The following is a 20188-nucleotide window of genomic DNA, read 5'->3' as shown; positions in this document are numbered from 1 at the left end:
AGGCTTAGATCATTGCTCTGTAATCTTCGGCCCTTGCAGCGCCTTCACTGACTGGTTGGTTTCTGGGGGCGTCCATGAACTCGACCGCCCAAAGAGCGGTGTCATCCGCTCGTTGCTGGTCTATGGCGTTCACTAGCTGAAATTAAAAATAAAAAAGCATGTAAATAGAAAGTTACCACCGAGTAAAATCGATGGGGGCCCGGAACCTGAAACCAATCACACCAATGCGAATGTTCACCAAAAGCAAGACAAAACCACGAAAATTCCAGAAATGGGCTAATCAGGCATCAATCTCGACGGGGGTAAGGAGGTGGACTAAGACGTGGGTCCTGCACTGTTTTCTCCTATTCGGGAATAGTTTCCTCTCCTCTCACCCCACCTTAGACACTCGCTGACCGTTGTTGAGGGTCCAATAGCGGAGTGGTGATACCGGCATTGGGTGGTTTGCCCGGGCCATCCTCTACATCTCGATACAGAAGATAATGTTGAACCATAAAAACCACATCAAAGGCGATGCTCACGTTGGACAGAAGAAATTTGACGGGGTTTCCGGTGACGCCGCTCCCGTCGTTCTGAAAGCTCGAGTCGAGGACCAGCTGGATGAGGGAGAGAACCCCACCCATCAAATCTAGGAGAATCTGCACAATGCTCCAGCCGGCCGTGGATTTCCGCTTATAGTTGACCCATGCCTGTGGAACGTACTTGACAATGGTGACGATCAATTTCACGTAGGACAGGGTATAAACCTGTACCCCCTCCATGTTAGAAAGCGAAAAAGAATTCGAAGATTTTCGAGAACACCTACGACATCAATCCACGCCCATGTCGATGGATCATAACCTTGGTTGGGGCCCTGGCGCAGCACAACGAAGACCACCAGGACCACGGCTGCAATCGAGCCCCAGAAAAGACCGGCCACCGGCTTACTCACGCGTTGGAAACGGGACACTTCGAACCCCCAAATCCGGGGCCAAAACTGGGTGTAGGTGATGATGCTGAGGACGACTGCATGGATGGCAAAGGCGAAGTCGTTGAAGCGGACGGTCGGCTCTTCAGCCAAGGGATGACGGGCCGCATACTGATCACGAATAACGGGAGACCAAAGGAACGCGGCCGTATACCCCATGTAGCAAATGAACCCCAGGACGTTGATTGTCGGGAAATCGATGGCGAGTCCCGTCGTCGACCGCCGTCGGAAATTGCTTATTGGTTGGGGATAAAAAGACGCAGACCAGCAAAAAGTACTGGCAAAGCAGACGCGGGTTAGTCTTATCTCCGCGGGACCGGGTCATCAGAGGTCGATATCCCTCCATTCACATACTATATCCACCCTAATAGTCTACAGACCCAAGAAGTCAGCCGTTATCGTCCTTTCCCTGACTCTCCCCACGACGGTCAGCACGCGAGGGACGGGACAGTTGACGTTACCGGGACAGCGCCTTGAGAAAGATCTCGAGCTGAGACATGCTGAGAGACTGGCTGCAATGATAATGATGATGATGAAGTATTTACAGATGCGAGATGGAAGGATGTATGACAGAAACCCCCAAACATGAGGGGATGGTAGTATTCATACACCCAACGACGACGATGAATTGATCACCTGGACTGATAAGATAAAGACCACGTGACCCCTAGAGATAGTGCAGCTGAGTCAGCACCCGGTTGTCCTGGTTATGCGCTGGCACGCTAAACCCGAAACGGCAAACAGTTGATATGCGGACCGGACGGTGGATCTCGATCGCATTCCACCGATCAATTCTCCATCTTCTTCCCTGGTTCTCTTCGATCGTTCTTGTTATTCAATCTCAAATTGTCCGTCCTGCAGTTGGTACACGGTCTAGGTCTAGACCGGAGATAAGTTATTGGCCTCCTCGCATCGAACCACGATTGCTTTCCATCCCTTCCGTTTCAGCTTCCCCGCTCTCATCTTACTCGGCCATTGTTTTTATTTCTCACCCGTTGCCGCCGACTATTTGTACGCCCTCGACGCATCGAAACAACTGATAACCATCGCGGTCGCATCCCAATCCCTCTCGATTCTTTTGTCTTCGTCCTGTCCCCGGATTGAATCGGTAAGCGCTGCGAACGTCGATTGACTGGTGCGATCGGTGCATGGTGGATTCTCCGCAGTGGGGGATCTCGATAGATCTCCGTGGGGATATCCATACCGACGACCGCGAGCGATTACGGAGCCGCCCCAGGAAACGCGATGTCGTCCAATTCCGATCTCACAGAGCCGGGCAGCAGCACCTATGCCTCGAACACACTGCACGTCGGTGATGGGACATGGGACTCCGGACGCGATACGTTCCTGCTGCCCAATCTCATGGGTGTGAACTTCGAGACGATGCGATATAACGGTATGTCCAGGTCTGGAATTCTAGGAGCGTTCGTCGTACTCATTGTGGTCTAGGGATGGGAAACCGCTTCAGAGACATGCCTCAATACCACACCTTCGTCATCGCTCATGCCGTCATCGCAACGATCGTGTTCATGGGGATTGTACCACTCTCGGTGATGCTCATTCGATACTACTCCCGTTCGAATCCGTTCTGGGCTTTCAAGTTGCATGTCTGGTGCCAGGTCCTGACTCTGTTCCTGACCACTGTGGTCTTTGTCCTGGGCTGGTTTGCGGTGGGTCCGCGAAGGAGCCTGACCAATCCTCATCATGGGATCGGTCTGGCCATCTATGTGATGGTCATTGTCCAAGTTCTTTGGGGCTGGTTGCTCCACAAGGTAGAAAGCAAGCGCGAGCGAGTTCATGTCCCTCTGAAACTAGTGGTAAGTCCTGCGAAATCGTCTCATTGCGCGACTCTTCTGATCGTTCTAGTTGCATCGATGGTTGGGCCGTGCCCTAGCCCTCCTGGGCCTCATCCAGATCCCCTTAGGACTCACCCTGTATGGCTCCCCGAAGTCATTGTTTATCCTGTTCGCGCTTGCGGCCTTCGGCCTGCTGCTCGCCTTTTTCGTGCTATCCTACCTATACGACACAGATGGGTATCACATGGGAAGTGACTACGACAGTCGCCATAGCTACATTTCCGGTCCCTCGGCTCCCCCGGATCGTCCTCAACACAACTTCGGTCGGATGGCCGCCGCGGGCGCGGGGGCCGCTGGGCTGGCTGCGCTATTCAGGCGTCGCTCGAAGAGAGACCATGATGACTCGCAAGTGTCTTACACGGAGGATAAGTATTCCGACGAGGAATCGCGCCGTGGCGGCTGGGGCGGCAAACTTTTCAAGCTGGGCGCGCTGGGTGGCGGTGCCTTCCTTGCTAAGAGGCTGTTTGACCGGCGTCGCGATCGAGACGACGATACAGAATCGGGCCGGTATAGTCGCGCCCACACGCGAAGTGACAGTATGACCGAGGCGACCATGAGCCGGATGGAAGACGGACGGCGGCCGGAGCCAACTCACCGAACGCCTCTGAACCGACCCCCAAGTCGACCCCCAAGCCGACCACAGAGCCCAGGATCATCAGAGTTCTACGATAGCACCTACCTTTCCCAAAACGATCACGGCGGCACCCACAAGGCGCGCAATGCTTTTCTGGGCGCCGGCGCGTTTGCGGCCATCAAAAACATATTCAACCGCCGCAGAGGCGACGACGACGATCAACGTCGCATAGAGGAACTGCGTCGTCGGGAGATCGAAGACGAGAGACTGGCTCGAGCAAATAGCAAGCGCCGATATACCGGTGACGGTTATTACCCGCAGAACCGAAGAGACAACCGGAGAACCCAGTCCTTCTCAGCCACCGATCTCACCAGCGACATGACACGCCCCCCTCGTGGCCCTGCCCACGGCCACCCAGGCCCCGCTGCCTACTCCGGTCCTGTCGACGGCCCACACTCCGAGCTACCCCACGCTACACCAATCCACCACCCCTCGGATATACCACCACCCGACGTCTCCGACTTCACTGCCGGACCGGCAATGGGCGCGGCTCCCGGCCCCCACCGTCGCCGAAGCGGCAGCAGACACCGAGAAGACAACGTCGAGTCGCCCCCCGTCTCCCTCAAAGTGAAGATGCACGAAGACGGCCGACACGTCACGCTCCGCAGGCTCACAGAGGAGGAAGCAGCCGCCAACCGCGAAAACCGGCGCCGAGACCGACGGAGCTCCCGACGCCGTACAGGAAGCGCGAGCTCGCTGTCCGGCAACGAGAGCGGATATTCCCGTTGGCGGCGAGTCGAGGAACTCGAGCGCCAGCAACAAGAGCAGATGCAGCGAGAACAGGAAGCCGCCGCTGCCGCTTCTACCGTCCCCCCCGCGATGCATCCCCCGTCGAACATGGACATGAGCCACATGGCACCTCCCCCACCGCCCCACGTCCCTTCCAGCCTGCCCTACGGCCCCGGCAGTGTCACCTCCCCTGGCACTTGGACGGGGACGGAAGCCAGCGGTGACTACGCCAATAATCGGCGGAGAAGACGTGCTGAACGAGCCCGCACGCGACAAGAGCGTCAGCAGCCCAGCGTGGACTTTACTTAAAGCAGTACAACCAGCCTGTCCTACCCTGCCCTACATTATCCCCCCCTCCCCCCCTCTCTTGCCCTACCCACTTACCCTTATCATGAACGACGAACGACATCCCTCTCCGCAATCACCACGAAGACATGGTAAGCTTATGTCGCGAGCATTGAATTTTCTATTTCCTTCTGTGTTCATTTTCTGTTTCCATTTCATGTCTATTTATGCCTTTTCACTATAACGACCCTTACTCAACCACTACCCACGACCTCGAAGATCACGAAGAAAAAAACGACCCCAAAAAATGACAAAAAAAAATGACCCCAGATCCCATGCCTACAGCCCATGACCTCTGAACACTACGAATCAGGCAAACAAAAACCGAATACCCTACCTACCTACCTACCCACTGAATGATGTCTCCGTCGCAATGTACTTACTTATTCATCTACCTACCCCCCCACCATCTATACCAGAACGAGCCAATCTAGTATAAATGATGGATGTACGTTTTGGTCTTCCTGCCCCCCTTTTGGCTTGTTCAAATGACGATGTTGGATGGATGGCCATCATATTATGAACTCTTGCTTTTGGTTCTTTTCTTTTCACTTTTTTTTCCCTTTTGCCTTGGTCCTCTCATTCTCCGTAGAGAGAGTGTGTTGGTTGTTGGGATTTATCGTTGCTCTAATCCTATGCACATAGTATGAAGAATGTCTTATGTTTAACTGTCTGTATACACCTCTATGTATGTATGTATTCATTGTTTTGTTCTTTCAGTCTAGATAGAGCCTGGATAGAGCGACTCGAAATCTGTAATGTATTATGGAGCCTATCCATAAATTCATCACAATACTATCACATCTGTTATGCCATCATCGACAGATGAAGTGTCTTGGATAAACAAGACAGACCAATGTAGTAAATAATTCAGTACTCGGCGTACTCTACATCAAGGCTTTTTGTGAAAATGATCTGGTTCTTTTAAAAATTAATATACACATGACAATCAGGTAGAAGTGGGCCCATATATAATACAATTTAGTGTCGTGAAACCGCCATCGAGATCGCCCAAGCATTCCGTCATCGGATACCACGCCCTGCAAGTCATTCTGCGTAGTTCGTAATGTGACCCGTGGGCTTTGGGTATATGTATACGACAAAACGCTTGGGAGGGGGAAGCAAAAAGAAAATTAAAAGGATAAGGAACCTACAAAGAAAATAGGAAGAAAAGAAGAAAAGAAAACGCGATCATTGCAAGGATTGGCAGACGTGGCAAAGGAGCTGACTGAAATTCAATGAACCCTTTCCAGCTCAAACCCGAGGTCAACGCGAGGAGCACTCTGCAAGCAGGAGAGACAGTCTCTGACGGACGGCGGAAGCCTGTGCGTGGGAGTATCGGTGCGCAGTGTTTCCAATTCTTGGAGAACAATGTCCATGAATTGAGACAGCAGCCGATGTGCGCGATCAAGGGCTCCAGAAAAGAGGCTCAATGAGAAAATATAGAGATTGGCAGTGATGATCAAAACGACGACATAGAGAAGCAGCCCAGGTATATTTAGACTGATTTGATACTCGTGGGTGCGAGCCGTCTGGGGCCTGTGATTCTCTGCACCTTCCCCATGAGACAAGCTTATCCACACCTGGCAATGATAAAAGCTCCATTTGAACAACGGGCCTTGCTCCAGCTCCTCGAGCAAAGGGAGGTAGCTTCTACCGATTCGTTTCAAGGTCTCCGAAGTGGCCATACTATCTGTAGACCCCCCTGTCGCTCGGGAGCCTCGTGGTGGGTTGTCTGTAGCACTCCACAACCTGCCGTACCAAACAAAACCAGGTACATTTGCCTGGCATGGCTCCGGGCTCATATTAGGTGGCGGTTTAGCTGTGCGATAAGCATGAAGGCCGCCTGGATCCCTAGATGTGTAGTCCACCGACGTGCGTAAGCTTTTCAAGGAACTTCGACGTAGAGTCCGCGCAATGTAACGTCTCTGGTTGAGTTTTATTCTGTTTGACGATTTCTTCAGCTTTTCTGCTATTACGTGGTCTACTTCATGACCCGATTCAGGTGAATCATTGGATGGGATTTGGGTACTCTTCGGCTTCGCAAGGCTCAAAGGTGTCGTCGTATGGCAAAGACTGCTCGACTTCCGGCATGATCGATGCGTGTTCTGGGAAAGTGGTGCCGCGGGGCTTGGGCGGCTGTTTGCTGGTGAATTCGAAGCAACAGGTTCTGTGCTTGATAGGAAGGTAGGTTTGTGTGGCTCCAATGAGAGCGGACTTGTCCCATTTTTAATAATGGAATCATCGTAGTTCTCGAATATACCGGTCAGCCAGGCTAATGCAGTTGGCTCTGCCAGTAGAGACGATTGAGAGGCTTTATCCCGAGACTTATTTGAGAAGAGGGGAGAGATTTTTCCACCCCGAGCCTCGGGTGTGTTCTGGGGGTTCAGGGGCATTTCCGGTCCATCGTATAGAAGATCACTGTCCGTCACTTCGGCTAGCAAGTCCAGATTTGAACTAGGAAACGGTATTTCGACAACCGGCGAGCGGACGTTTCCTTTGCCAGATACTGTTTGATTTGGGTCATTGTCATGCCCAGCTTGGCAAGTATCACTTTTCTGGGCATCGCTGCAGCATGGAACCGCTGGGTTGTGTTCCTCTGCTGGCAGGTAAGAGGCCGGATCTGGAGATGATGGTGGGTTGAGCGGCGTCGGATGGGAGGAGAGGCTCGTCGAGTTGCAATCTAGCGTTTTCGGTACAGAGGGCGAATGTGACTGCATCCTGACCGTTCTACCGCCCTTTGGATGTTCAGATTGTTGCTGTGTAGTATCAGTTCATAGAAACGACGTCCGTAGAGAGGTAGGCTGATAAGAAGCGAAAGAGGGAGAGCAGGGGATGTAGAAAGCATTCGGAAAGAAGGCGGTGGGGAGAAACGCTATCGGACGCGCTCAACATCCATTCGGAAGGAACGACCCAACCTTAATGAAAAACAGCCTAAATATTAAGGTCACAGATACCCAGAAAAGTAGGTGACTGGATAAGTACTGCAAAAAGGTACTAGAACAGAGATAATCTATTTGGATGGACGCTTGGTGAAGTATCAGTGAAACTCGCAATGGAGCTGTTATAATTCTACACGTTCAGAGCTGCAATCAAAAGTGGATATGTACACCAGGTATCTATTTGAGCACAGCCTGCAGGGTCTCCAGCACCTATTGCACGATTAGCCGCTGATGTAGTTATGATCTTCGGGTCGGAACGGCTTACCTCGAGCTCGATCTTAGCCTCAGCAATATCCTGCTCGCTGCCGTTGCCACCGGCAATCTTCTGGGCCTCGGCGATCTGGTTCTTGACGGCCTACAGAAATAATCCATTAGTATAATGTGATAGGTATGTCTGGGCGCGGAACATACGTCGGCGCTGAAATCTTCGAGAGGGAAACCCTCGACGGCGTTGACGCTCAACTGGGAGTTGGGCTGGACAACAGCGAAGCCACCGGACACTACAATAAGAAGAAATATCAGTGTTAGAGTTGCTTTTCACAATCGGACCGTTTGTCGGCCAGGGCGATGCGAGGCTCCGGAGAAGCGGGCATCGGATGATATGTCGGACGTACGGAAAAACTTCTTGTTGGCACCACTCTCCTCGATAACCTCAACGAGACCGGGCTTGAGCTGCTCAATCGAGGGAACGTGGTTGGCGAGGACACCCATCTCGCCGGACTCGGCGGGGATGTTGACCTGGACACTGTAGGGAGAAAGAATCGATGAGTATGGGATCTCGTTCAGAGAGGGGGGGCGTAAGGTCCTCCGGCGAATCAAGGAAATGGCAAGGGCAAAGGCAGGTTGACATACACGCCGGTCGACTGGAAGATGGTCTAAAGGGAAGATTTCTTGGTCAGTTTCGAACACATGCGCGCGTGTAAGTGGGTGGTCCTGTTCGAAGGGTCGTACCTGGTGAGGGAGAACCAGAGACAGCTTCAGCTTGTCCGAGACGGCCTCAGCGTAACCGCGGCGCTGGAAAGGAGCGCCGAAGGCAGCGGGACGGGCCCTGAGGGCAGCGCGAGCGAAACGGAGAGAGCTCATGGTGCAATTGGGTGGATAGAAGCGGTGGTGATAGTATCCCTCTGGAACCTGGGTTGAAGTGCAAAGGTCGAAGTCGGATGCCGGTTGTTCCCTAGCGGCTCTTGCGGTCACGTGGCCCGACCGTTTCCCGGACCGAACAGCCACACCCCGTGATTCACTCTTTTCTTCCTCTGCCTCATCACATATGGTTGTCTGTCGGTTTTCTTCTTTGTTTCTCATTGATACGGAGACACACTGGTAGAGAGCATTTATATGTTACGGTCAAAATAATGAATACTACGAGGTTTATTCCCGACGTGTACCTCCATTCTTCGTCCCTGCGGCTGTCCGAGGACTTGATTTGCCTGGGGCGACATCAAAGACGCTGGGAGTTCTTACTGCCTAAAGACTGATTTGATTTCAACTCTGTAGTTGATCACACCTCACTTGCTTGACTTGTTTTTGTCCAGACGATTGTCTAAACCTTTGATATCACGTGATTTGAGAACCGCAATACTCCTTCAGGGCATTCTTTTCAGATAACTGGTGATACGCGAGAGCGTTCTCAAGTGGTTTATAGTCAACTTTGTCCATGGCCAAACATTATATACTAGACTATACAACAATAATGGTTTTGTCTTGAACATTGAATAAATCCCCAGACGATTAGACTTAGACAATCGCGACGCTCTTGAGGTTGCTGAGTCACCGATCACGGGATCCCATCTAGTTATCCTCGCGAGACGACAAAAGTTATGGCAACTCCAGCCATTTGACTCAATGACACGAAGTAACCAGATAAGATATACCGCTTTGCCCAAAATTCTACCACGCATGACCATCACATGCTATTTTGAAGCAATAACGAGAATACAAGAAGAGAGTCGGCAGAAGATCGTTGCCTGAGGATAGTAGATTACATAATGTCCGAATGCCGCAACGGACCAATCACCAGCGCTAACCGTGCCCGGTAAGCGAAATCCCACACAAAAAGGATAGTGGGAAGCCCTAGCCGAAGCGCTGCTGGCCGGACGGCCCATTGCTTCAATCTCAGGATACCCTCACTCGCCAACTTTCCGTCAACCGTCTCCCAGTTGCGACAAAATCCGACAAGATGGCCAGTACGTGATCCCTTCGACATTATGTTTTCTCAGGCGTCCATCCTTCTCGAATATGGATGATCCGATGAAAATGGGAATATTACTCCCACGTCGCTCGGAATGAATCGCTGACGAAGGTCTTCCCTTTCTACAGAGTCGAAGAACGCGTCTCAGCACCACAACAGCCAGAAGGCTCACCGTAACGGGTGTGTATTTCCCGGTTGATCTGATCGGATGTATTGCGAACGGGAATCGAACCAATGGATGTGGCAGTGTTTGACGGCCGGAGAGAACCTCTTCGAATGACGTTGATGGGACTTGCTCTTGATGCGAACAAACATGCCACATTCAATCTCTCGCGACATCTTCCGGCCTTGTATCCGTCGGAATACACCGCTGACTGCTCCCTCCTCCCAACAGTATCAAGAAGCCTAAGACCAACCGTTACCCCTCCCTCAAGGGTGTCGACCCCAAGTTCCGCCGCAACCACAGACACGCTCTTCATGGCACCATGAAGGCTCTGGTACGTGGAAGACTCTTACCTCTCCTATCCCACGACATCCACACGAACACCTCCCACCCGATCCAAAACCACAGTCTCGGATTGAAGATGCATATCGCTAACACCCACAACAGAAGGAGCGCAAGGAGGGCAAGCGCGAGGTCGCATAAATCAGGTCCACTACTAAATAATATAGAAAAGACCCGAAAAATTCTGAAATGAGAGCGATTTCGATCTAGTCGGCAGCTGTTTCTTTTACCCTTTACTCTCCCACGTGCGATGACAATGAAAGCGTCCCTCCTGTCCTGTCGGATAGCCTGGCTGGGCTGGTTCCGCGACGGTTGTTATATACAATAACCAACCCCCAAGTCCCATTCTTCGATCCACGCCATCATCCTCCCTTTCCTGGCTCTGTGATTTCTCCTTGATCAGATTCGAGGAATGGGCTGGTCGATTGATGGAAGTAGTTCTGCTTTTGCGTTTTGTTTTGTTTCGTTATTCAGGCATATGTGTGTACAGCACCGCGGTTTCACCCCGTACGCGTTAGCTGAAGGATTTATCAACGTGCCGAGATCAGATCCCAAGCCCTCCAATTACCAAACACCCTACATCTCGTTTTCTTATGGTCGAGGGTGCATGGACGGAGGGCTACAGATTGTTCGTAGTTTTTTCAAGAGTTTTGAGAATCCATATGATTCAATATTATGCAATGCAACGCTTATCTTTTATAATCTCCAAACCAAAATGCTCCAAACCATAAAACATAACCGCCTACATATGCATCCTCAACCAGCCTTCCAAACAATCAACTTCTTATCAAACCCCCCACTAACCAACCACTCCTCACGAACAATTTCACCACCATCCCCAACCACATCAACCCAGCCCGCCCAGATAGACCGCACCTTATACCCAGTATCATGACCATCCTTAAGCATCACAGCGACCTTCCCCGTCCTTCTCTCAACACCCCGAATCACCCCATCATCACCATTCACCCAGACCCCAGATCCATCAGGCCGCCATACAACCTGCGGGGTGGAGTACGCCGTCTGCGGCGCAAAGGTATTCGCCTGGATGAGTATGGCCGCGTCTTCCCTATTCTGCAGCGACAGGGCCGCAAGCGCCTGCGTGGCCTGCGTGGCATGCGGCTCGGTCTCATCTTGACCTGGGTTCTCCGACTGCGATGGGAATAGTAACCGCACGAGCAGGACTTTCATGTGCGGGGTAGTTGACGCCGCGACGGCGAGGAGGCCCGGGTCGTCGGGGCTGAGGGCTAGACACGATGGCGAGAAGGCCACCCAGGCGTTGGAGTGCGGGGCGAGGTTCTGCGTCCCGAGGAGAGCGCACTCGTAGGGTGTTGGCGCACTAGAGCCCTGGACCTGATAGTAGTAGATATGTGTCGAGTCGCGCCGGGAGACAAGCAAAATGAGCTCTCCCGTGTCGATGTGGCGGACAAAAAGCATGGACTCTGGATTAGACGCCAGGCTGATATACGCAGTAGGGTCCCCGAGGGTGACACCACCGCCAGTCTCCGGCTCCTCGATGGGAATACTCAGTCTGTACAGAACGATTTTCGAGTCCCAGCCAGCCGTAGCAACCCATACTGCATCCTCCTCTTCATGCGCGACCACTTTGACCGCGTATTTCGCATGGTCCTTCCTGCAATCCAGCGTCTCCGTGCCCCTCTGGAGGAGCACTTGGCCTGACATATTCGTCAAGAGAACGTATCTGCCATTTCGAACAGTCGTATATGACAAGATTGGCGAGTCGGAGAGGCTCGAGAACGATTTGACGATGTGGTTTCCCGCGGCGGTCGTGAATAGATGGAGCTGTCTGTCTGCGCCGGTAGCAACGAGATATGCGCCGCTATCTTCTGCTTCTGTTTCTTCCTCCCCCTCTTGTCTGTCACCGCCGACTGCCTGCTTCCACGACTCTACAGAGCATGCCAACAGGTTCGCGGAGTTGGGCGTTTGAATGGGATTCGGTTTCGTGGGCGCTACAAGCAACACCTTTAGTTAAGGCACGCAAACGAAACGTGAAATGTGGGATATATGTACACACCTGGTTCACTCCACTCCCCTCGCTCCTTATCATCTCCCCCATAACGCTCAAAATTCACGCTCTTGTCAAACGCCTTCTTCTCCTCCAGCACCCCCTCAATGGTCCAGCTGCTCTCGCCGTGGTTGTTCTGGCTGCTGCTGCTGCTGCTACTGGGTTGCCCCACGTTGTTCGGGAGGCCCGCCTCCCGGATGAATGCGCGGAGCGTCTCGGTGTAATTATTTGTCCGTAGAAAGCGCGCCACGAGAGTGCTTGGTAGGGAGGGGGTCCGGGACTGGGACTGGGAAGTCATGGTCGCTGGCTGTCTTTTAGAGTGGGACCGAAGTCCCTGGGATAATGTTTGGGGGAAAGTGGGATGGAGCGGTGGTGCCGCTCTATCACCACCGCTCTATCGGGTAAAGTCAAGTCAACCGCGGGGGATCTGGATTCTGGAGTGATCTCCGCGGTCTCTCGATGCATTTGTTTACAATTGTTTTACGGGGGCTTAGAATGAGGATGATAGATTTAGTCAAATCACATGGTATAAAATTAATTGGTATCACGATGTTTTGAGTGGCGTCACTAGTATTTTCCCCATATGCAAATTCCCCGAATATAACAACGATTATGGCTCATAAGATGGTGTGTATATGATCATTCATGGCGAATGTGTCCGAAAATCCTAATTAACCAAACAAATCCTCAGCCTTCCGCCGGGGGCCTCCTCGTCCCTCGATCTTATCGGAAAACAACTCCTTGTTCGCATTGTTCCCGGCCCTGCCGCTGCTGTTATATTTATTCGGGAAGAGTTCGCGGACAGACGCGCCCCGTCCTTTGATCGAGATCCCCTCATCTGCAGACCCGCGGATAGAAAACCCTTGGTCCCGACCAGAGGACCCTCGAATACGGGCACCCGCTGGTGCTGATGAATCCGGGAAAAGTTCGATGTTTCGTTTGCGCTGAGATGGTGCCTCTTCCTGTTGTCCGTCAACTAAAGGAAGGGAAATCCTCCGGGCGAAAAGGTCTGCAGTCTCGTCTGCAACATCGATCGCGTCGGAACGACGGTGGTTGCTGACCTTGTTTGGGAAAAGTTCCTTCTTGAGGTAACTTGAAGTGGGCTTGTTCGGGAACAGCTCCCGCGGAGCTTCGTTGTCACCCGTACCGGACGAGGGAAAAAGCTCCTTTCCGAGGTTGCGACGGCCAGGCGACCGTTCGCGGAACCGTCTGCGCGAGGCGCGCTCGTCAGGTTCCGAGTATCCATGTTCCACCAAGGTGTCTCGCCCGGGCGACGCGCTGCGGTTGCGAAGACGACCAGACGATCGCCCTTCGTCCTCGGGGAACAGCTCCTGGTGTCCTCGTTGCGGTCGTCTATCGAAATGGTCGCTGCTCGTCGCGCCCCCTTCATCGTACATGCTCGCGCCAAATTGCTCATCCGCATCGCGGTCCCGTCGTCGGCGCAACTCCCGATCGTCAAATCGTCTTCGTCTATAATCACCATCGGCACTATCCCCACCTTGACGCCGTCGATCTGCAAGCTCCAGTCGTAGTTTCTCGCGCGGGTCGTGCTCCGGATGCATGAGATAGAATCGACTGGACTCGTGGGCGCGTGCCTTTTTGCGATCTGTCTTCACGGCCGATCTCACCTGAAGAACCGAGTCGGGGTGGCTGGCTAGCAGCTTGGCTGTACGCAAGCGCAGGGCGGGTAGGGAGGACGCGTCTTCTTCTTCGGTGATTTGTGTCAAAGCGGAGAGGGCTTGAAGGCCAACATCTGCTGATGAGTAGACCAGGTTCGCGGACGTGTCGTCAATCCATTCGACACGGCTCGGCTTCTCTCCAGCGAAGTGGCTCATTGAGAATTCTTTGATGTTGTCTGTGGTCAATTCGTCGACGCCTCTAACGTGAACTTTTTCATACAGCACTTCTTCGGGGTCTACCGCGCCTTCGGCGGCGGTAGATGCCACGGCCATGGGATCCTGAACGGTCTCGCTTTGCTCATTTTCGGGCATGGGACCTAGGTCCAGGTCCATATCGATATCCATAGAAGCGTCCATGGCGCTGGGGAATGGATGGTTACCGTAGGAGGGTCCCGGTTGGAGAGGTGTGTCCGCACTGGCGACGACCTCCATAGTGGGGTCTCAAGCTGGATCGAGTGTGATTGTGAAGTTACTCTTCAGAGCAATTGCAGAGCTTAATAACCAAATTGAATTTCAACGGGGAGTAGCAAGATATAAATAAAGCAAGAGTGAGGTGGAGGGTTGAGGCGAAATGATCGCCAAGTGATGGAGCTTGTCAGATTCGGCAATGAGAATGAGACGTTCTTCTCTCACCGCCCGGTCAAGTTGTGGCGGAGTTGACCGTTTGACATCATTGGTGTGATTTAGAGGTTTGTTGGTGAACTGTGGAGTAGTTACAACGGTCTCCTGGAAGGCTGAGTAACTTAGTTTTTTGACATGTGTATCTATTGCGATGCCCTTCTCACGTCCGCCATAACAGTTGCTGGTTGCATGTAAACTGTTGAGGTCAGTCATGTGGAAGAAGCAGTGACTGGCAACTGGCCAAACGGTCAGCTGACCTGCGGCGTTTGCAGCCCTTTCCCCATACATTTGACCATCTTGTACAAGCCGTAGACATTGATTATTCTACAAACTAAATCACCATTGACTATATCTAGCCCTGCATAGCTAGGCCCCGTATAGGGTGTACACACAATTGAAGAAATCAAGCTTAACTGCAATGTTGATATGCTGGTAACACTACTCCGTAACCAAGTCCCAGTCCTCATTCTTATCTACTGGCATTCTATTCCGTCTGTTCCTTCTCGTCCCCCACGCTCCTTTTACGCAGCGCATTCCCATCATACACATTGATCTCATAGTCGGCAAACTTCCTGGCAGACACGCCCTGATGAAACATGACATCCAACTCATCGTAGGTCCGACCCCTGCATTCAGGGAGTCGGAAATAAGCCCAGATCGCGGTCAACGTGGCTGTTGCAAACCAAAAATAGGCCGTCCGCCCCTTCAAATCGGCCTCGGTCGGGTTGATCAGGTACGGCTCGATAACGTTCGCGATGATCTGGGCGATGTTGTAGATGTTTCGAGACAGGCACACCGACTTAGCGCGCAGTTGAATAGATGACGTCTCAGATATGATGGTGAAGGTAATGGGACCAAGCGTAACCGAATAGGTGAAGAGCCACACAAGGCACATTGCAGCTTGACCCCATTTCGCACCGCCAGATTCGGAAGCAGAGGCGATCACGCCGATGATCAGCAGTAGGCAGGCCAAGGTAGTGATGCCACCCACGTACAGTTGGCGACGACCAAACCATCCCAGCAAGAACCACGAGATGATCGTCCCCACAAACGCGATGGCGGTGCCGCCTATTGCGATTTGATATGCTCTGCTCGTATCAATTCCAGCCTGGACGAAGAAGTAGGTCGGTGTGTAGGCAAATGGCGCGCCAGAAAGTACTTGTCCCGCAAAGGCCAGACACACGATTTCGGTCCGGCGTCGGTCGACGCCGCGGAAACAATCCAGGTAGCTCGAACCTGCGTCCATTTCCTTCTCGATATCAAGTGTCTGTTTCATTTGAGCCACCGTTTTCTGGTGGGATTCGCGATCTTTATTGTCCAGCTTCCCGAGGGCCTTATGCGCATCATCCATCTTGCCATTTCGCACCAGCCACCACGGTGATTCCGGGGCAAACAAGATAAGGATGAAGAGAGGGACCGGCCATATCCACTGCAGAGCATAGGCAATCCGGTAAGACCACTCATTTTCGATCTTCAATAGACCGTAAAGCGCACCGGATGCGATGAATTGGCCAATCGCCCAGCACAGGTTCACATAGCACGTCAGGACTCCACGCAACGCTAGTGGACATACTTCGGAGGCATAAGCAGGCCCAGTCGTCGCAAACACACCCCAAGTGAACCCACACAAGATCTGGCCGACTAGGAGGACTGGTGCCGACGGGGCGAAGAACAAAATGAAGATGAACCAGTTCATGAAAAACAGCGAGCCCAAGAGGACTTTCTTGTAACCATATTTTGTGGACAAGAAGCCGTTCAAGAAACCGCCGATGACAATGCCCACGTTGGCACCGTTGCTGAGACCAGCTTGCCAGGGCCCGGATACCTCGTAGCCATCTTTATCCGCCCGGTACTCCCCGAACTTCTGTTGAAACGCGGGATATGCGAAGAACTGGAAGATCAGCCCTAAGATGATATATCACTGTCAGAACTCTCCAAAATCCGAAGGAAACCGCACTGAGGACAAGTGTTGTTCCTACCGACGTCGTATCCTTCCATGATAATGGTCAGAGAAATCGCTGCGGACCACAAAACAGCCTTTCGATTGGTCTTCAGGGCTTCCCAGAATGACGCCTGATGCTCAGCTTCGGAGGCCTGTTGAGCTTCATTCTTGACGAGATCAGAGTGCTCTAACTGAGCACTTTGCTCTTTTTTAGAGTCATTTTCTGCCTCCATTGTTCGTTCCACGAGTGAATCGCTCGATTGTCCTTGAAAGTCGTTCCCAAAGACTGTCCTGGGAACTGCAAGGGGCCACGGCGGGCTTATATCGAGGATGATTTCTATAAATCAAACATCCCAGTGATCGAGGCTTGACGAGGCTTAGCAGCCACCATACGATTAAGTCGTCGTCCTGGCGCCGCCAGGGAGCTTCTAGTATAGTGGCACATAGATCCCCGCATTTCTGTTATTTTTGAAGCCAGGGTGTTGGTGGAATCTAGAGGCCGTCTAGTCGACCATTGGCCACCATCCCTGCTGTCGTCGAGTCACATTCTCAGACATCGTCCTTGGTCTTATTTGCAACGCTTCATTTAGCCGGAACCGATCCTGCCAGAAACTCAGAATGAGTAAATGGAACGAGTCTAGTTACCCATGATGAGGGAGGGCAGAAGTACGACTGCATGTGATGATCGTCATGATCCTTCTGAGCGCATCGCCATGTCAAAGGTGAATCGTCCATTCTTATGACAAGAGAAGCTATGACGACGGAAAGCTGCATCAAAGCCCACGACGACCCAGTAGTATTGAAGGCCAAAGCCCAGGAATCGTGGATGAAGAGACAATGCGGAAAACAAAACACTAACCCGTGGTCAAGTCGTTTAAATCACGGTGCTTTCCCCGCCTCGTGGCCGTCGCATTTATTGGCCAATTAATCAAGACTTTAGGCTATAATCCCCAACTCGATCTTGACCAAGTGTTTTCCCGGTGTTAATGTCAGTTGCTGCACGGGGTATTTTAAACGGGTCATGCTCAGAGACATGAAATATCCCACCACTCATGCTGGTCCATCCAACGAGGGGAACTAACGAGGAGCACGGCAGCTAATGGGTTCAGGATTTGGTGACACGACTGCAGCGGGGCAAAGTCTGTGCATGAAGTTGGGGATTGGCCTACTCTTATGGAACAGGTTGTACTGCAGTTGGGGAAATGCGGATCGATGAGGGGAAATGACGAAGCAAATCAATAGAAGTCTGTTGCTCTTAACTGACCAGCAGTCCGTTGAGATGCGACTGCAGATTTGGACTCTCCAGGTTTCTCAGGTCAATCAAAACCAATTGTCCTTTCAATAACAAGCTTTCATCTGTTCTCCCATCATGCTCTTCGCCGAAGACGACAAGCTAGTCTTTCGATTTGACGACCATCTCCTTTGGATACAGCCATGGGGCGAGAATGCGTTTCGCATCAGAGCCACAAAGCAGGCATCCATGCCGACTGAAGACTGGGCTCTGTCTGAAAAGACGAACCTAGCCCAGCCACCGTCAATTGACATCCAAGCCGGCAAGGATGCCAGCATCTCCAATGGCAATATCAAAGCAACGGTCTCCCACCGCGGCAAGATAATCATATACGATTCCAAGGGAAACAAACTTCTGGAAGAGTACGCACGTCATCGCCGCGATCCGACCGACCCGAAATGCAGCGCTTTGGAGGTCGAGTCCCGCGAGCTGCGGCCAATTCTGGGAGGGGACTTCCATCTCACGATGCGGTTTGAGTCGCTGGACCCCAAGGAGAAGATCTTCGGCATGGGCCAGTATCAGCAGCCCTTCCTCAATCTGAAAGGGGCCGATCTCGAGCTAGCGCACCGCAATTCCCAGGCCAGTGTGCCGTTTGCTGTTTCTTCGCTCGGGTATGGCTTCCTGTGGAATAATCCAGGCCTTGGGCGGGCTGTGCTAGGGACAAACACCATGAGCTTCGAGGCATTTTCGACAAAGTCATTGGATTACTGGGTAGTTGCAGGCGACACTCCGGCAGAGATTGAAGAGGCCTACAGTAAGGTGACCGGTCACGTTCCCATGATGCCGGAGTACGGACTGGGCTTTTGGCAGTGCAAACTTCGCTACTGGAACCAGGAGCAGTTGCTTGAAGTGGCGCGTGAGCATAGGCGACGCAAGGTTCCGTTGGACGTCATCGTCGTTGACTTCTTTCACTGGAAACACCAGGGAGAATGGAGTTTCGATCCCAAATTCTGGCCGGATCCAGGTATGGCGATCCAGTCCGCATCACTTGAAGCGAGACAAATCACTAGAAACAAGACGAAAGCTAACTCCCCACACAGACGCGATGGTCAAGGAGCTCAAAGAAATGAACGTCGAGCTAATGGTATCAATCTGGCCAACGGTCGAGAACCTCTCAGAGAACTACCCCGAGATGCTCGAACGAGGACTCCTAATCCGGCACGACCGTGGCATGCGAGTCGCCATGCAATGCGACGGAGACGTGACGCATTTCGACGCGACGAACCCCGAAGCCCGAAAGTACATCTGGGAAAAGGCCAAAAAGCACTACTACGACAAGGGCATCAAAGTCTTCTGGCTAGACGAGGCCGAGCCCGAGTACTCCATCTACGACTTCGACATCTACCGCTACCACGCCGGCAGCAACCTCCAGATCGGAAACATCTTCCCGAAGGAATACGCACGGGGGTTCTACGAAGGAATGGAAGCAGAGGGACAGACCAATATCGTGAATCTACTACGCAGCGCATGGGCCGGCAGTCAGAAGTACGGCGCGCTGGTGTGGAGCGGCGACATCGCGTCGTCGTGGGGCGCCTTCCGCAACCAGCTGGCCATTGGCTTGAACATGGGCCTGGCCGGTATCCCCTGGTGGACAACAGACATCGGGGGATTCCACGGCGGCAACCCAGACGACCCAGCGTTCAGGGAGCTATTCACGCGGTGGTTCCAGTGGGGAGCGTTCTGTCCCGTGATGCGCCTGCACGGGGACAGGGAGCCCAAGCCAGCGGGGCAGCCGACGGCCGAGGGAGGCGACAATGAGATCTGGTCCTACGGGGAGGAAATCTACGAGATATGCAAGAAGTACATTTTCATCCGTGAGGAGCTTCGCGACTACACGCGAGGTCTGATGCGGGAGGCCCACGAGAAGGGCACGCCGGTCATCCGCACCCTCTTCTATGAGTTTCCGCAAGATAAGAAAGCCTGGGACGTCGAGACGGAGTACTTGTACGGCTCTAAGTATCTCGTTGTGCCGGTTCTCGAGGCCGGACAACGCAAGACAAGGGCTTATCTCCCGCAGGGAGCGTCGTGGAAGCTGTGGGGGGAGGAACGTGTTCACGAGGGAGGGCATGAAGTGGAGGTTGATTGTCCGATAGACACGATGCCAGTTTTCGTTCGTATCTAGATATATTGTTTTCTGCCTTAGCACTATCTGTGTTTTGATGCAGTGCCGATTGCAATATCTTCTAAGTATTCCTCTTGTCATAAAGAATTACCAAGATTGGGCATCCTCATTCGACCCAATCCTGTCAAGCACAATCCAGTAATTTCCTCCGTTTATAATGCACACTTCCAGAGTTGATACAATCCTGTATACAATGCTATAAATAGCCACCTCTTCAGGAAAGAAGTAAGTAGAAAGATGATATAGGTCCTTGAGTTATACATGCTAGATATGATTATTAACTTCACTTTTACGTAGGTACGAGATGGCCGAAATCACAACAACACGAGTTGCCGAGTCAA

At 52.5% G+C, this 20188-nt stretch overlaps 10 protein-coding genes across 10 annotated transcripts; 5 read left to right on the top strand and 5 right to left on the bottom strand.

The window, feature by feature from the left end:
* Positions 1–24: 24 nt before the first annotated feature.
* BDW47DRAFT_99106 (putative L-cystine transporter) lies at positions 25–1537 on the bottom strand. Its single transcript, XM_024820815.1, has 4 exons — positions 1429–1537; positions 1322–1339; positions 806–1244; positions 25–746 (listed from the first exon to the last, which is right to left on the bottom strand). The coding sequence occupies exons 1-4, from the start codon at positions 1464–1466 to the stop codon at positions 381–383; spliced, it is 861 nt and encodes a 286-aa protein (XP_024675471.1). The 5' UTR covers positions 1467–1537; the 3' UTR covers positions 25–380.
* Positions 1538–2212: 675 nt separating this feature from the next.
* On the top strand, positions 2213–4495 carry BDW47DRAFT_122506 (uncharacterized protein; the record flags this gene model as incomplete). The annotated part of the gene is made up of 3 exons (XM_024815847.1): positions 2213–2363; positions 2417–2784; positions 2834–4495. 3 exons carry the CDS (start codon positions 2213–2215, stop codon positions 4493–4495), a joined length of 2181 nt encoding a protein of 726 aa, XP_024675470.1.
* Positions 4487–5214, top strand: BDW47DRAFT_99101 (uncharacterized protein; the record flags this gene model as incomplete). Its single annotated transcript, XM_024820814.1, has 1 exon — positions 4487–5214. A coding segment is annotated over exon 1 (199 nt), but the record flags the coding sequence as incomplete, so codon positions are not given.
* A 1385-nt stretch (positions 5215–6599) lies between these two features.
* BDW47DRAFT_99099 (uncharacterized protein) lies at positions 6600–7269 on the top strand (the record flags this gene model as incomplete). Its single annotated transcript, XM_024820813.1, has 1 exon — positions 6600–7269. A coding segment is annotated over exon 1 (178 nt), but the record flags the coding sequence as incomplete, so codon positions are not given.
* A 258-nt stretch (positions 7270–7527) lies between these two features.
* Positions 7528–8591, bottom strand: BDW47DRAFT_99098 (F1F0 ATP synthase subunit delta). Its single transcript, XM_024820812.1, has 6 exons — positions 8425–8591; positions 8326–8348; positions 8088–8218; positions 7885–7973; positions 7739–7828; positions 7528–7683 (listed from the first exon to the last, which is right to left on the bottom strand). The coding sequence occupies exons 1-6, from the start codon at positions 8554–8556 to the stop codon at positions 7651–7653; spliced, it is 498 nt and encodes a 165-aa protein (XP_024675467.1). The 5' UTR covers positions 8557–8591; the 3' UTR covers positions 7528–7650.
* Positions 8592–9577: 986 nt separating this feature from the next.
* BDW47DRAFT_99097 (60S ribosomal protein eL29) lies at positions 9578–10859 on the top strand. The gene is made up of 4 exons (XM_024820811.1): positions 9578–9656; positions 9790–9841; positions 10056–10158; positions 10272–10859. Exons 1-4 carry the CDS (start codon positions 9650–9652, stop codon positions 10305–10307), a joined length of 198 nt encoding a protein of 65 aa, XP_024675466.1. The 5' UTR covers positions 9578–9649; the 3' UTR covers positions 10308–10859.
* Positions 10860–10885: 26 nt separating this feature from the next.
* BDW47DRAFT_55313 (uncharacterized protein) lies at positions 10886–12570 on the bottom strand. Its single transcript, XM_024819297.1, has 2 exons — positions 12202–12570; positions 10886–12136 (listed from the first exon to the last, which is right to left on the bottom strand). The coding sequence occupies exons 1-2, from the start codon at positions 12488–12490 to the stop codon at positions 10923–10925; spliced, it is 1503 nt and encodes a 500-aa protein (XP_024675465.1). The 5' UTR covers positions 12491–12570; the 3' UTR covers positions 10886–10922.
* Positions 12571–12743: 173 nt separating this feature from the next.
* On the bottom strand, positions 12744–14446 carry BDW47DRAFT_99092 (NCBP3 domain-containing protein). The gene has a single exon (XM_024820810.1). It carries the CDS (start codon positions 14301–14303, stop codon positions 12864–12866), a length of 1440 nt encoding a protein of 479 aa, XP_024675464.1. The 5' UTR covers positions 14304–14446; the 3' UTR covers positions 12744–12863.
* Positions 14447–14976: 530 nt separating this feature from the next.
* BDW47DRAFT_133032 (general substrate transporter) lies at positions 14977–16667 on the bottom strand (the record flags this gene model as incomplete). Its single annotated transcript, XM_024817726.1, has 2 exons — positions 14977–16397; positions 16472–16667. 2 exons carry the CDS (start codon positions 16665–16667, stop codon positions 14977–14979), a joined length of 1617 nt encoding a protein of 538 aa, XP_024675463.1.
* Positions 16668–17803: 1136 nt separating this feature from the next.
* Positions 17804–19847, top strand: BDW47DRAFT_133031 (putative glycosyl hydrolase; the record flags this gene model as incomplete). The annotated part of the gene is made up of 2 exons (XM_024817725.1): positions 17804–18689; positions 18766–19847. The coding sequence occupies 2 exons, from the start codon at positions 17804–17806 to the stop codon at positions 19845–19847; spliced, it is 1968 nt and encodes a 655-aa protein (XP_024675462.1).
* Between the last annotated feature and the right edge of the window lie 341 nt (positions 19848–20188).

This window comes from Aspergillus candidus (genome assembly GCF_002847045.1).
Source record: "Aspergillus candidus strain CBS 102.13 unplaced genomic scaffold BDW47scaffold_4, whole genome shotgun sequence".
NCBI lineage: Eukaryota > Fungi > Ascomycota > Eurotiomycetes > Eurotiales > Aspergillaceae > Aspergillus > Aspergillus candidus.
The sequence above is the reverse complement of the archived record's forward strand: the minus strand, read 5'-3'. Positions and strand labels throughout refer to the sequence as shown.